Raw genomic sequence first — 16,251 nt, 5'->3', positions numbered from 1 at the left:
CTTAGTCTCTTCATGGTAGTATGAACTTAGACCTCATCTCTCAAGATATACAAACTTGAGAGGCAACTTGAGGCAACAAAAAACCCCTTGGGCATCCTTTGAAACCCTTTGTTGGCACTTCCTTCTACTCACCAGGGTCCATGAGCACCATGAATACGCAGAACACCTAAAACTCCATCAAACAACCTGTTCCAAGCCTCCAGAAAAGATCTGTCAGGCATTACCAGGTCTGTAATGCTGGTTAAGGGCTGCCTGGGAGAGGACAAAGACAGAATGAAGTTGGGGAAGCAAGTTCAACTTTGTCATCCCCTGCCTTCTAAGCGAGTAACCATGCAACACTAATATCTTTTAAAAAGAAGTCTCTGGGTTCCTTCAAAACACAAAACACAAGAGGAGGATCACCACTGTTCTTTCATACACTACTGGAACACACCAGGTCCTGTAGAGAGCACCAGTGCTGCCGTAGTCTAAGCCCATGGTAAGATAATTTGGCTGGTACAGTTCACTGGGTGGGCATGTGGCTTGCATTGGGACCCCACGAGCCAAAGCTCATCTCAGAGGTGCAAAAGACACTGCTACAGACCTGTAGCAAACCTGTGTGTGACAATCCCCTTGGTACCAGGTGTGTGTGGGAGGTTGGTGCATCCTTGCTAGGAAGGTGCTTTTGACTGAGTAACCAACCACCCAGCTGATGACCCCAACTATCCTCGGCGCTGAGAGCACCTGACAAAGGTGCGTCCGTGAGCACGACCGGGGAGCTCAGCACAACCTTCTCAACGGGACCCGAGGCGCGGGCAGTGTGTGAGCGGGTACAAAGGATCGGGCAGAGTGACACTGAGAGGGAGGGGGAAGGCACCGGAGGGGTGAGTCTCTCCCTCCAGAGAGCCGACCTCGGGCCGTTTGTGGTGTCGAAGGCACGGAGCGGCGGGGCTGCCGTGCCGGGCAGGGCCGTGCCGGGCAGGGCCGAGCCGGGCAGGGCCGCCCCTCCCGCGGGGCCGGACCCGCCCGCGCTCCAATGGGCGCCGGGGCCGCCCCGCGCCCGCCCCGCCCGCGGCTCTATAAGTGCGGGAGCGCCGCAGCAGCGCCGGGCCAGGCGAGCCGAGCGGAGCCCGGATCAGCGGAGCCGCTGCCGCAGGAGCCCCGGACCGGTGCGTACCGTGCGGGCACTGCCCGGGGCCGTGCCGAGGGTCCCCGCCGGACTCCCGCGGAGGGAGCGGAGCGGTGCCTTCCCCCCGGGCGGAGGTCGGGGCTCTCCGGGATCTCCCGTCGGAGCTGGCTCGGCGGGAGCGGGACGCGGTGTCGTCCCCGGGAACTGTTCCCGGAGCCGCTGTCGCCTCGCCGGGACCCAGAGCCATGGCCGAGCACATGATGATGCCCATGAGCCACGGGGGCACCGGCCTGCAGAGCTACCGCGTGGGGGTGAGCGGGCTGCAGGGACCCCCGCAGCACGGGCAGCATGTGCTGCGGACGCTGCCCGCCGCCGCTCAGATGATGCCCTACGGGGGGACCGGCATGGACGGGGCGATGAGGCCGAGACCCGGCCTCGGCGGACAGATGGGCCACCACCAGATGCAGAACGCGATGATGTTCAATGGACCGAGCCAGCAGCAGCAGTACATGGGGCCGGTGGGCGCCCAGCAGCTCATGGCCAGTATGCACCTACAAAAACTCAACACCCAGTACCAGGGCCACCCGCTGGCCATGAGCAACGGGCCCATGGGAGCTGGTGCCCAGCAGTACAGAGTGGGGCCGGGCCAGCACCCGGGCATGCAGCACATGCCCTCGCCGGCGCTGACGTTGAATGTTATGGACACTGATCTCATAGATGAGGAGGTCTTGACATCCCTTGTCCTGGAACTGGGATTGGACCGGATTCAGGAGCTGCCAGAGTTATTTTTGGGACAGAACGAGTTCGACTTCATTTCAGACTTTGTTAGCAAACAGCAACCTAGTGCCATCAGCTGCTGAGGGGCTTTGAGCTCCTCCTTGTGTCTTGGTGGTTTTGAGTTTGTTTCTAAATTCTTTCTTCACCTGCCATTCTCCTCCCTTCCCCTGCCTAGCCCTGTCCTGGATTCCTGCCCTCCCCGAAGGGACAATCATCGGACACTGGCTTGCAATGGATTGCTTTCTCCTCTTTTGTGTGGTTTTTCTGTGTGGGAGTTCCTGAAGAGGGGATGTTCACCCTAAACAGAGCAAGATCAGATCAAGAGCTCCTGCTGTAGAACTGCCTCTAAATGGCATTAAATTTCTGGCTTAAGTAGAAATAACGGACTTATGACTTTCCACAGCTAGGCTTGGAGCACAGGAAGTGATGGGCAGCTGGCAGCCCTGCAGGGAGCTGGATTTGCTCAAGGATTCTGTGGTGCCAGTGGAGGTGAAGGATCCCAAGAGGGGATTGTCTCCCTGGTGCATGGTTTGAACCAGTTTCCCCTTGCAAACATGGGTGGGGTTAGCTATTTGTTGGGACGGTTTACTGTGGCAGTAAATACGTCTTCAGTCGTGTCTGTTCAGCTTGGGAAGGGGCACTTGCCCTCAGCAGGCTTTTTCTAACTCGGCAAAATAAAGTATGCCTTGGGGAAGGGTGTGTGTATGTGCCTAATGTTCATCTCCGTGGAACTTCGGATCTCCAACCTATACTGCTAATCAAGTGTAAAATTTACCGAGTGTTTGAGGTTGATTCAGGCACGAGGCTTAAAGCTGCAGTCTGGCTCCACTTTTTTCCACCTCCGAAACCAAATAAAGACCATGTAACTGTATACTCCAGTTCTAATCTTATTTATTTTCCTATGATTATTTATTTGCAAGGGCTCCTTTTGTTATTTGGCTTTGGGACTGCGGGGAAAGATGCCTGGAGAGTACTGCAGCTTTAAGATGCTGGCTTAGGGAAAAGCAAGCCTGGGATAGTTTTCAAGCTGCTCTTCAGAATAGTCAATTCAACCCGAGATCGTTATGCTGAACGCACAGGACTGTAAATCCAACACCTTTCTGAATGTGATAAAGATGACTCGATTTCCAATTCCCTCGCCCAGAGAAGGTGAGATGTAAAAGCCGGCGGGGTTTGGTTTCCTGCGCTGGCTCCCGTTTCCCGGCGCTGGGGAAGCTCCCGTGAGTTCTGGTTGCTGCTGCCCCCTGGTGCTGCCGGCCCTGGCGCTCGGCAGGTCGGAATGTACGGATGGATTTGAGAATAAAAGCTGAAATATCTCCTGCGTGCTTTTGTTCAGTGCCCGTCTCCGGCCCGGTGTGGAGCACTGGGAGAAGTGTTGGCTTTGCTTCTGCCGCTGGGCTGTGGGTCCAGTCATTGTGTCCCCCACCTGCCACACAAGTTGGAAGGACTGTGTTTCTAGTTTAATGCTTGGACTAAATCTGTCCTTGAAGTGTGGCTGGGAGGATGAGATGCTTCTTCTCAGCATTGAGGGCAAATTCCAGATGTGGATGGTGTTGCTATAGCAGGATGGCTGCTGTTGCTGGCTGAGCCGGGTCATAGAATCATAGAATGGATTGGGTTGAAAAGGACTTAAAGCTCATTTAAAGTTACTCAACAAGTGGGTAGTGACTCCTTACACTGCTTCCAGACCAAGTGCAACTCTGACAGCTGGGCCACAGCTCTGCTAGTAGCTCTCTGCTGCAGTTTTCTATACCACAAAGGCTCTAAAAATCAAGACAGCCTTTGCTCTTCTACTCTTCCAGGGCTTAGGTTTTATTTTCAAAGTGTTTCCAGCCAATCCCTTTGAAGAGTTCAGGGATATTTCCATGTGTTTCTTTCCTGCCCTGTAGCAATGGAGCTGTGGGTGCTGCTAGTGGAGTGGCTGAATCACTTTGCCCATACTTTGGATTGTCCGTCAGTGTCCCCTGGCCTTGTTCCTTGCTCAGCTCAAGAGCAGTTGTTAAAGTCCTGTCCTTTTGGTGGTTATGCCTGGGCAGCCTGGAGAGCTGGTGTTAGGGTGAGAGAGCCCTGCTCAGGCTGTCAGCTCTGTAGCAATGGGCTGTTGGAGACCTGGAAGAGCTTTGTTGTCTCCGTACAACTGCAGATTTTAGGTAAGCAGTGAGGAGCTGGCAACTGCAGATTTTAGGTAAGCAGTGAGGAGCTGGCAACCTCAGAGTAAAAGATGAACCCCAAAGTAAACAAGCATGTTCTAGGTTGTCAGTTGTGGCTGTGGGCAGGGCCAGCTGTGTCACACATGCCATTGTGACCTGCAGTATCCCAGCTACAAGTGGGAAGAGGTGTCCAGCCCACAGCTGAGGACTGTCAACTCCAGCAATTTCTGCAGAGGTTTCCCAGGAACAGGTTTCTCCGTAAGAAGCACTTGGCATTTGATGGCCAGAGGAACGTGTCTGTACGTCCTCTTGGAGGGCTGTGCAGTGCACTGGGAAAGGTGCTGTTGATTTAAGTCGGAGTAGGGGAACTGATAATACCAGAGATGTGGAGTCACAGAGGGAGGTCACAGGATTTCCTTGGGAGTCTGTCCCAGCAGGCTCAGCTGAGGTTATTTCAATGCTCCTCAGTTATGTCACCCATTCATTTCCCCAAAAGACACTGTTAACTGCGGTCAGTCTCTGATTTTCTAGATAACCCAGGCCAAAACCACTTATGATTTCTGCCAGAGGCCTATTGGCCTGGGTTGGACTAGACAAGTGCTGTGATCACCACCTTTCTAATGCTTTCTTGGTTTAGGTGCAGTTTGTGTCCTTCCCCTTTGTGCTGCCAGCTCTGCATGCCTGGCATCAGGCACAGAGGGACTGCTCCAGCAGCACCAGGTGTAGCTCAGAGGGCTCAGTTCTCCCTCCCCACTCAGCTGAACAGTGCATCCCTCCTGCCCAGGTCCCCTGGCCAGGGGACTGACACAACACTGAGCAGAGGTGGCAGATGGCACAGTGGGGTGACCCAGCTACCTGGGCCTGCAGGGGAGTTTCTCAAAGATCACCAAAAATGTAAGAGCTAAGCTCTGCTTTTCCCATCCAGCTGACACTGACCGCTCCATCCCATCCCAGGCAGGAGGGCAGCAGGAGGACACCCCAAAGCTCTGTTAGGGGCTGCCAGGCACTGACAGTGCTCAGCACTGTGAGCGACAGCCCCTGTTGACTTGGGAGCTTTGCGGACATGAGTGAAATCCTCACGTGCAGAGTGTTTACAAGCACCTCTCCTCTGAGGTACCGGGAGACTCTTTTCTGTTTTGGGGAAGAAGGAAGGTTCTCCAACTCCTCTACCTAGTCCAGACAGAGTAGCTGGGACACACTACCCCGTCCCCTCAGCTAGACTGCATCTTCTGTAACACTCCAAATAGATTTTGTAGCTATTTGTGTAATGACCAGGGCTTAAGGCAGCCTCTGGGAGCATGTGAGTGCTGAAAGCACAGAAAGACAAGGCCTTTCTCCACATCCCTGTCTCTGACCACATGTGTTCTTGGGGTGATGAAGTTTGCTGATAGTGCAGGGTGATGCAGAGTTGCAAAGGTGAAAGTCTGGTACAGAGGTGGTGAAGGTTCTGCTAACAGTGAGTATCTGGGCAATAAGATGAGCAATGGTTGGTAAATATGAAATGATGTGTGGAGGGTTGATCTTTTGTGATTTCACACAGTACTCTAAATTAGCTACAGCCACTCAGCAAAGATCGTAGTGTTACAATGAATGTTGCTATGAAAAATCCCAACTTGCTGTTCAGAGGGAGCCAGACAAGCAGAGGGAAGGTTAGAAAATCATTAGAAGAGGAATGAAAAGTAAAATCAAACAGTGAATGCCCCAGTGCCCTACAGTACTGATAGACAATTCTGCTGCATCCTGTGCGCTGCCCATGCTGGTGAATTGTCCAAAATTCTGGTCTGTTTATAGAGAAATGACAATGTAAAACAAGAGAAACTGTAGAGAAAGAAGAAACAACTGAGGCAGAGTAATGTTTCTACAAAGAAGCCACAGAATAGCCTATGACTCTTCAGGCTGGAAGAAGCTGGGTAAGAGAAGTTTATAACATAAGTGAAAGGGGAAGGTGACAGGGAATTATTTTCCCCAGGTGTGATGGGACATATCTGTTGATCTCTGCAAATTTAGGTTCCATGGGCCAGGGTCAAAACCAAGTGAACAGAGGTATCTCTGAGTGCAGTGAGCTCATTGAGGCTCTTTCTGATAGCATGGGAGGTACGTGGACACTTGGGGATACCTGAACATTTCTGTATGACCAAAAGGCACTGATCTGTGGCTCAAAGATCTCCTGAAGCAAAGATTCCTGACTCAGAAACAGCCTTTTTTTTTTTTTAATTCATAGGTACATTTTACTTCAGCACTGTCTTGTGCCAATGAAATCCACAAGGGAGTAATCAAGCTCTTCATAAGAAGCTTTACCTCTGTAAGCTTCTCTGTATTTTAAACCTGCCACCCCCTCACTTTGCCAGGTATCCTTTACTTCCTAGTCATTTCTTGGTCATCTTCTCCATATCAGTAATGATTTCATAGCTCCCCAGATGTTCCCCCCTGAGTCTCCCCCCATTAAAGAATCACTTTGTGTCGTGGGTTGTTGTGATCCCCTTTTTCTGTCCTGTCTCTAGTTCTATGGGATGGGAGAGGGAACAGCACTGGTTTAAGCTGTAGATGTGTCATGGATTTCTCCAATGCTATAATTAGGTCTGATTGTTCTATATTTCAAACATCCATCACAGAACCACAGAAGGATTTAGACTGGAAGGGATCTTTGGAGGTCGCTCAGTCCAATTTCCTGTTCCACGCAGGACTGCATTCAAAGGCAGGGCAGGCAGCCCAGAGCCTTGTCCAGGCAGATTTTGAAAATTTGAAAGGACAGGATTTCTCTGGACCTGTGTTTCAGTGCGCTTGTTTCTTCTGCACTGCTCTTATTTCTTTCCAAATCTCTCACTTTCACTTGGTTGCTGGCTGGCTCAGGCAATGACCTACTATTTTCAGAGACCTGTGTGCAGAGACTCCAGATATCTCTCCCACGGGATAATACTCTACTGTAGCTGTGTTTGCATGTGCTGGCAGGGTTCTCTCTCACTCTTGGCCTAGGAGATAGTGTGTGGTCACCTCCACATCTAAAATACAAGTGCAAGTTTTACCCAAATACCCAGTTCCTAAAAACTGCACCCCAATGGTCCCTTGGTTCTCCCACCGGCTCAGATGCCTCCTGGGGCCGTCCTGAGTAAAGACCTTCTCCCACCCACGGCAGCTGCCAACCTGCACACACCGAGGCCACCCTGCCATGGGACATTCCTCCCTCTCTGCTGCCTGTGAGGTGGTACCACGCTGTTCCTCCTTGAGCCTTCCCTCAGTGAACCTTCCTCCCTGTACCCCTCCAGCCCGGCCACATCTGCTTCTTCCTGTGAGATCCTGGATGGCTTCCATCGTATGACACGTGTGAGGGACAAGCAGTCACACCTGAGACTTTCAGGGGGATACTCTCCTGAGCTCAAGGCTGGATTTCTGCTCCTCCTCACAGGTTCTGCATCTCCGTCTCCTCAAGCCTTCAGAAAAGCCTGTTTGAGTTTCCTCAAGCAGGGGTAAGCTTCGTTCTGCTTCTCTGCAGCACATTTCTGGGGGTGGTTTGTTCCTACTGAAAACAGCCACAGCAAGAATAGTTTGCTCTTGAGACATCTTGACTTTGCTCATGAGTCCTCTGGACTACCAGAGCAGTGAGGAAAAAAGGAGAGTTTACAATTTTCCTCATCCCCAAACTCCAAAACACTGTTACTAAGAAATATTCAGTCAAATGGCTTTCATATTCTTAGCTACCACACAACCATCTCAGATGTGGTTTTCTCCTGTAGCCACACTGGAAATGCTGATCAAATATTGATGACTTGTAAAAATAAAACTGTGGCTTATGTCTGATGTTATCCTGTGCAGTTCCCAAACCAAGTCACAGCACTTGCTTCAAATACAAACTGGCTGCTAAGGACACCCCTCACGCAAACATTGGCAGCGGGGTTCCACGGAATGCTCTGCACATCAGCTCCAATCCTGACTTACAAGTCTTTCCTTATATCCCAGCACTTCTCCTGGGGTACATGGCAAGAGGCAGAGCTAGGTATCAGCTCCCAGGGAAAGCATTACTCCACCACCTCCAACTCCATCACACTGTGTTTGGACAGTGCTGAGCCCCTTGATTATTGCCTGTTACCACAAGCTCCCAGGCTGGAGGCCCTTGAGGATGCCAGTGTGGAGTATTCACAGGGGACATTCCTGCTTTGCTGAACCCAAACCCCTGCAGCAGGGATTTCCAGGAGCTTCCACGTGTGCCTGCATTAATGGGGATTAGGGAAAGTAGCTCTTTGCCAAATCCAAGCAATATTCCAGAGAAAAAAGATTAAGCCTACAGTAAAAGCTTTGCAAGTGACTGTTTTTTCAAGCATCTGATCCCAACCCAATTCCCAGATCAATCTTTGCCCTGAAGGAGAGGGAAAATGGGGGATCTGCGCCTTGAGCCTCTGATAATGTGCTGCTGATTAGAAAGCCCTGGGTTACATTGCGGTCCATCTCAGCAGTATTTGCATTCTGAGGAGCTCTTCTGGGGCACTTAGTTGCTCGTGGCATTTTACAACACTCCTGATTTTCAGATGCTGGTCACAGTCTGCCGTTCGGTTGCTTCATAGTTGCTACACCAAAGTATGGACCAAGTCCTGCTTTTCCTGTTTCAACTGTAAATACAAAAGTCAGTTGATTGCAAGGCATTGTAGTGAGTTGAGGAAAGTTTTGACAAGTCAGCCCAGTCCCATGTCAGTTGTATGTCTTCACCTCAGAGCAGTGGGACCTTTCCACGTGCAGGGGCTGTGCTGCATCCTGCAGCCTCTGGATCGACGGTTATTTCTTTTCCAGATTTGCCAAAAATATCATTGAGTTCACATTTCCAGCGAATTCTGCAAGTTCAGTCTGCTACAAACATTCATGACCTGCTCATGACCACTAGAATACCAGGGGGTGAAGAGACCAACAGTTGTCTGATCTCCCACGCTGTTGGCCCTGAGCCATGGTCCACCCTCACTGCTTCAGCCGTGTTTGGTGTGCAGAGTCCTGTGGAAATCTGGCTCTCCCTGCACAGCTGGAGAGCTGTGTGTCTCCTCATCCTCTCCCCATCCCCCTGCACACCTCTGCCTTTCTCAAACAGCATAAGACAAACCCCAGAAGGGAACAGAGGGTTTTATTTAAATATTTAATTAAACTCTTTAATTCTCGGCAAAACTCCTGTGCCAGAGGTTTTGCCAGGCACACTGACCTTCTGCACCAGAGCCAAAACCAAAAGTCACCACATCCCTACAGGTGGGAAAATCTGGGTGATGATGCTGTGCTGTACTGTGAGCACTGCCAAGTGCAAACCTGGTTTGCAAAGTGGGCACAGCTAGGACAGGGAAGGAACAGTAGTTTTAACAACTAAACCTAGCCCTAGCTTCCTCAGAGTTTCTGGCAGGGTTCAAAAGAGGATCCCAGTGTCCCTAGAGAAAGATGAGCTGCCCACAGAGCCACTGGCCTGCCGGGGCAAGATGAGGGGAGGGAGGCAGAGAGCTGCCCAGCATCCCAACACAATTAAACTGGGTAAAATCTGAAGAAAGGCCTCTCATGGAGATGAGATTTGAAGGTCCCAATTTCTCTTCTTTACCAGGTGTTGGGAGGAATGGGTTAAACGCAGAAGATTCATGAGGAGGATTGTAAGTGCTCAAGTGACCTTGCAGCTGAAAATAACCCTTGATAAAGCAGCATGAGCAGCAGACCAGTCTTCTTCCAGCATGGACAGTTTGTGTACCTCTGCCCGGGTGTTGCTTCGGGGATCCCTGGGATAGCGAGGTAACGGAAATAAACTTGCTCTTTGTGCTTGAGCTGTAGGTTTGTGGCTGTCCCAGCTGCCTGCCTGTGCTGACTCACAACAGGGAAGCAAAGACAGTCAAGGCTCCAATGCTGTCTTTTATGCATCTTGGAGCAGCCAAATCCCAGCTCAAGCATGTGCATGCAGCGAACATTGCACTGTTCAACAGCTTGGAAAGATATGGCTACAAGTGCTGCTGATTTCTGCCCATCCACCACAGGGATCAGCCCCCTTGGACAAGCACAGCTGTGTTACGCATTAAAGGCGTGACTGCCACAAATAACCAATTTCTCCTGCAAAGCCTTTGGAAGAATCCAGGACTGTGAACTTCACTGACTTCATAGCCAAGGGGTTTAGGGCTGAATTAGGTACTCGCTGGAGTCTGGTATCTCCACAGAGTTATTACAAGCTGTCGGTACTGGAGCGTGCCCCCAGCAGATGGGCAGCAAGACCTGCTCTATTCACTCCTGTCTGAACGAGCTCTGGGTGAGCTCAAGACAGCGAAAAGAAAGCTGCAAAAGTCCCTGCCCCCCTGCAAGGGAAGGCTCTGCACCGCAGGCTGTTTATAAATAGCCAGTTTCAGGAAAAGGCCCTTTCCGTTCTGGTGTCACTATGCTGTAAAGAATAAACAGCTTTCAGAGCTGAAAAAAGCCCTCCTTATCTTCTCGTGCAAAACCTGTATCTGCCTCCACGTGCTCAGCAAGCTCCAGCACTCAGGGCACGGCTGGGGTCCCCTTGGCCAGCAGGGAGGCAGACAGGGAACCCTGAGGCACATCCTCCACAGAAATGTTTGTGGTAGTTTTGACGTGGCCACCAGGCAGAAGGCAAGCTCATTAAAGCAGGATGTGCAGTCAGGGCCCTCATTTCTTCACTGCTGACCTGGGTTACCCAGGATCTCAGAAAAACAAGAGGGATTGAGCATGCTGGAATAGTGCCCACAGAGTGAGGGCACAGCCCCTCGTTGAAGGACATTACAGCACTTCCACAAATCACCTGAGCTGGACCACCAGCTAAAATACATGGTATCTTAGGTGAAAAACAGGTGAATTCTCTTCCAGTGTGAGACTGGCAACAACAGAGCTGGGAGCAGCGGGAGAGAGCCTGCAGCTTCTGCTTGGAGCACTGGGCAGCTCAGCCCAGCAGTGCCACACAGGAACTTCTTTGTGGACTCAAAGTCAAAGTAGTTCTCAGAACTCTCTCTGGAGTGCTGGCATTTGCTGGAAAGCACACCCTGACTTTTCCTTTCATCTTCATCCCTGGGAACCCAGGACTACTCTGATGCTCAGTGGAAAGGTGTTGGAAGTGGAACAGGAGGGGTTTGCCATTGGTAGGGTGGAGTGGAGGAAAAGCCCTGCAGATAGGTGGGTCCAGTTCCATGGCAGGGCCTTGAACTCACCTCTTTGGAGTAGCCAGTGTAAAGCAGAGGAGAGTAGGGACAGAGTGAGAGCAGCTTGTCCTGCCCATCCCTGCATGGCTGTCCCCAAATGAGGAGGGACGCTCAAGTGCTGGGGACTGATTGCTTGGGGGCCATCGGTGGTGACAGCAACGCCCTGGCACAGGCACCGCTACTCAGCCTTGGTGCTGACAGAGCCAGCGAGGGCAGGAAGGGTCCCCGGGACCGCCTGGGACTGCCCAGGACCAGCTGAGACCGCCCGGGACCAGCCGAGACCGCCCGGGACCAGCCGAGACCGCCCAGGACCAGCCGAGACCAGCCGAGACCAGCCGGGACCAGCCGGGAACTCCCACGGGGCGCTGCTGCCCCCTCGCGGCACCGGGCGAGAAACGCCGCCCAGCCCGGCCCGGCGCGGCGGGAGAGGCGTGCGGGGTGATGGATGTGGAGTTCGGGAGCTGCGTGCGGGGTGACGGATGTGGAGCTCTGGGAGCTGCGTGCGGGGTGACGGATGTGGAGCTCTGGAGCTGCGTGCGGGGTGATGGATGTGGAGCTCTGGAGCTGCGTGCGGGGTGATGGATGCGGAGCTCTGGAGCTGCGTGCGGGGTGATGGATGTGGAGCTCTGGAGCTGCGTGCGGGGTGCGGGGTGCGGGGTGCGGGGTGCGAGGTGCTGGGAGCTGGGTGCCGGGTGATGGGTGTGGAGCTCTGGGAGCTGTGTGCGGGGTGTGGGGTCATGGGCGTGGAGTGCGGAGTGACGAGTGAGGGGTGCAAGGCGCGGGGGGCTCTGGGGTTCCCACCGCTGGGGTCCCTTCTTAGAAGTGGGTGCTGGCCCTCTCCTTCCCGCAGCCGTGCTGTTTGCTCCAGAGACACAGGGATGTGTGGGCTGTGTGTAAGGGCTGTGACATCTTCACACTGCGCACCCTCAGAACACGGAGCAAGGAGCCAGAATCCCGGGAATCCTCCTTCTCACTTGAAGCAGAACACACGGTAGGCACACCAGCCACGGGGATCCCCCTCTTAGCTATTGCTGTCACTTCTGCAAAACTCCTTTCCTGCCCCACAAGCTCCCCATGTCCCATTTTGCCGCTTTCATTTGTGTCCCAGGAGGTGTGAGTGTGACTCCCAGAGAGGAATCTGAGTGGGCAGACAGGAAAGTTTCCTAAATGCATTGGAGTCATGGACCACCAGGCTCTGCCCCAGGCTCTGTACCTGCACCAGCACTTCATGACTGGGACTTCCCACCACCCCAAACTACTTAACAATTGCTTTCTCAGGCTTGTGTCCTGGATCCAGGGAAGCTGGACATGCCAGGGACTGGCAGCATGGCCCAGCCACTACAGTTGCACAATACCAAATTCGTGCACCTGCTGTCAGAAAATTACTGGTATTTTGTCTAAATCAGAACTTTAGGTGACTTTCCACCTCTGGCACAGACTTTCTGTGCAGTCTTGGACAAATCTTTTAATGTCCCCTCCGTTCCAGTTTCCTGTCTGGTCCATGATGCTGAGTCCATGTGTCAAGAAAGCCTTGTGATCATTGTCCCTGTGTTCAGGTAACAGAGGTTTGTAGTGCACACTGTTGTACCCAGGAGCATCCTTCTCCTAAAATCTCTTCTGCAGCCACACACTAGAAGCTCTACAGACTCCCAAAATCCTGCATCACCTGGCAATACAGATACCTACTGACCATGTCCTCAGGGCAGGTACACAGAAAGTGTCTGGCAGCAGGAAGTCTGAGGTCTGCCAAATCCACTGCGCTGTCCACACCAGCAGCCACAACCAGCTGCTCCAGCCAGAAGCAGCAGTGATTTGCCACGAGACACATCTTGTGAGAGCCAGGGCTTCAATGTGTGCAGCACAGTGGCCCTTTGAAAGGTGCTGAAAGGCCCCCTGGGATTATCTCTTGCTCTCTTTGTCGTCCCATCCTTTTGCTGAGCATCCCCCAGTGACTTCCCACAGCAGTGGGTTTCATTGGCCGATCACATTAATTGGTTTGAATTTCCATCAAATAGCACCTTGTTCTTGGTTCAAAACAAAATAAAGATGCTGTTCAAAAACTTCTTGTTGACAGTTTTTCCAGCCCACTGTCCTACCTGCTTCCCAGCCCCAGGACTGGAGCTCTGCAGAGACAGATGCACTGCACCAGGATCACACACTTCCCTGGGCGCTCAGGTATCTCCCACCTCTCTGACACAGTTGTTGTCCAGTCTGTGCAAGGTTTTTCCGTACCAGGAACTTTACTGACTTTGACAGTGAATTGTGACTTGAAAGAAAATGTTTTTGGCTTGTCCTGGCTCAACTGTATCACATCATTATCTGCTTTTCATTGGCTGACTATGAAAATCTGGGTCTTGTCCCTCATTTACTGTTGCCAGGTACAATCTATAGCCTTATTTTGAAACCATTTAGGACATTTAGCACCTTGCAGCCCACCAGCACACAGGCCGTCTCTGATTATAGTACCTGATTGCTGGAAAATAAAACAGCAAATTAATGCCCAGTGAGTAGGGGGTTTTTCCTGAAGAGTGGGAAAATGCCAAAATGATCTCACTCAGATGCTCAGTTCCAGAGCCTTTGCCTTCCTGATCAACACTGTTGTGGCCTCTCCTGAAATCAATCACAGCCAACAAGCTTAATTTCTGCCTGGTGTGGAGCCTGGTTATTGCTGTAAGCTGCTTTTTTCATCCTGCCTGGTCAGGGGGATCCTCTAACTCAGAGGGGTACAAATAGGGCATGTCATTTGAAAACACAGCAGAAACACAGGTCATACTTAGCATACCCAAGAAGGAGTGAGTGCACGATGCCTCAGGGGGTTCCCAGGACTTCCCAGCCCCACTATTCTTTATTTCTCAGATTCCAGGCTCTCCAGTATTGAGTCTCCATGACCAGCCAGAGAGCACTTCCACCCGGCCATGCGCTGCTTCCCACTGCTGACTGGGAGCAGTAAGTAGCAATTATGTGAAAAGTACCTCCAGAGAAGAATTGATACTGACAGGCAATGCTTTCAACAGTTCCTTTCCTGCCAAACATTGCTGTGTTCACTAGGAATGCACATCTGTGGTCTCAGGCCAAAACCAGCAGGCAGAACTGCAGCTTGCCAGCCTTCCAGGCATCACCTTGCTTGTCATGACCCACAGTGCTGCTTTACTTGCAGTTTCCTTCTCTGTGCTTCCAAGTCTTCCTTTGAACTGACAGGTCTGTAGTGCATTTAACCAAGCAGACATATCCTGTTTCCCTCTCCAAGGATCACTCCAAATTAGATTTATCTCTGTGAAGTTCTTTGAAGACAGGCATTACAGGCACTCTGGACCTGCTAGTTGTTTTCTTCCATGATTGGATTTAGCTTATGAAGAAGAAAGATCCCAAATTCATGCCAGCAGCACACAAGCTGGTGACTCCTGTTATGGTAACGCAGTGCAGGCAGCTGTGTGTGATCCAGCCCGTCCTTCCTCACCTCACATGTGTGTGATCCAGCCTGTCCTTCCTCACCTCACATGTGTGTGATCCAGCCCATCCTTCCTCACCTCACATGTGTGTGATCCAGCCCGTCCTTCCTCACCTCACATGTGTGTGATCCAGCCCGTCCTTCCTCACCTCACATGTGTGTGATCCAGCCTATCCTTCCTGGCTTCACATGTGTGTGATCCAGCCTATCCTTCCTGGCCTCACATGTGTGTGATCCAGCCTATCCTTCCTCACCTCACATGTGTGTGATCCAGCCTATCCTTCCTCACCTCACATGTGTGTGATCCAGCCTGTCCTTCCTGGCCTCACATGTGTGTGATCCAGCCTGTCCTTCCTGGCCTCACATGTGTGTGATCCAGCCTATCCTTCCTGGCCTCACATGTGTGTGATCCAGCCTATCCTTCCTGGCCTCACATGTTTCTGCTCTCACTGTCACCCTCTGTTGCTCCCCTTGACAGTTTCTTGTGGGAGAAGTCTACCACTGAGAAAGGACTAACCTCTCTTGGAGGGCTGGAGTTTTTTTAGGTACCTCTAGAAAGTAGGATGAATTCCCACTGCTGGGAGAAGAATTCCCACTGTCAGCAGAAGAGCAGCGCAGGTTCAATCCCAAAGGGATTGTGAAGCAGCGAGCACAGATGAACGACTTGCACATCACACTGAATTGTGTGTGCCACAAGCTGCCTTACACCTGAGAGGTGACCCCCGTGATCTGTGAGTCATTCTTCTATTCCTCATTTGGTCTGCAGGATTCATTTCTCTTTAGCTGGTCCCATTTCATTGAAGAAGTGTGAGAAAGAAGACACTGGCAATTCTGCATTTAAAGAATTGATTATTCAAACACTGAATAAATTCCCCAACTTAAAACCACTGTAAATTTTTTTTCTTACAACCAAGCTTTACTTTTTCTACAGGGATGGACAGAACTGGAGCTGGGGGATCCAGGGACACAACACAGATTGATTTTGCAGTCTAACAGTTATGCCTGATGGTGATGGATGTGTGTAGAGTGGGAAATAGCCAGCATGAACATTGAGCTGAGCTCCCTTCCTCCCCCCCAATGTGTGCAGTGAAATCATGACCCAGACATTTCCTTCTTTTGGAATCAACATTTTTATTGGTCTTCCCAAAAAAGTCTCATCAAATCCCAACTCCCAGCACACAAAAGCACCTAGAGAAGACACTGGCGCTGTTCAACCAGACACTATCATGTGTAAATTATCAGGCCAGAAACTTCCACAATAAAGCACGTCCATCTTCAAGTGACTGGCTTTTTTCTGTCACCCCTTCTGAGCTGACACTGAAAATGCAGAACAAAAGAGAAAGAAAAATATCTCCTCTTGTCTCAGATGAGAGTTGTTATTCTTCAAAGCGAGGGAGGGAGTGTGGGATTTTATCACCACAAACATGCCACACTAACATAGACAGTCTTTCACAGGAACAGGTCATCCAGGAGAACATACTGTACATTCACCTGCAGCCAAACAACTCCAGCCTCATTACAGATCTTCAGGAAACATGAATTCAATGCAACCAAGACAGGGATTGGGATTTTCACAGTAGCCTTCTGTCAACAGACAAAGAAAACCCTTTTAAAGTGCTG

General features: G+C 51.4%; 1 protein-coding gene across 1 annotated transcript; it reads left to right on the top strand.

The window, feature by feature from the left end:
- The first annotated feature begins 1,074 nt into the window (after positions 1-1,074).
- LOC127463176 (cbp/p300-interacting transactivator 3) lies at positions 1,075-3,201 on the top strand. Its single transcript, XM_051772283.1, has one exon. It carries the CDS (start codon positions 1,354-1,356, stop codon positions 1,966-1,968), a length of 615 nt encoding a protein of 204 aa, XP_051628243.1. The 5' UTR covers positions 1,075-1,353; the 3' UTR covers positions 1,969-3,201.
- The last annotated feature ends 13,050 nt before the right edge of the window (positions 3,202-16,251 follow it).

The sequence above is a fragment of the Manacus candei genome, unplaced genomic scaffold, assembly GCF_025592945.1.
Source record: "Manacus candei isolate 608988 ecotype Guabito, Panama unplaced genomic scaffold, ASM2559294v1 h1tg000151l, whole genome shotgun sequence".
NCBI classification, from domain to species: domain Eukaryota; kingdom Metazoa; phylum Chordata; class Aves; order Passeriformes; family Pipridae; genus Manacus; species Manacus candei.
This window is presented reverse-complemented; position numbering and strand designations above follow the sequence as displayed.

Excerpts from the sequence above, each read along its gene's own strand:
- LOC127463176 (XM_051772283.1), top strand. The coding sequence starts at position 1,354 with ATGGCCGAGCACATGATGATGCCCATGAGCCACGGGGGCACCGGCCTG.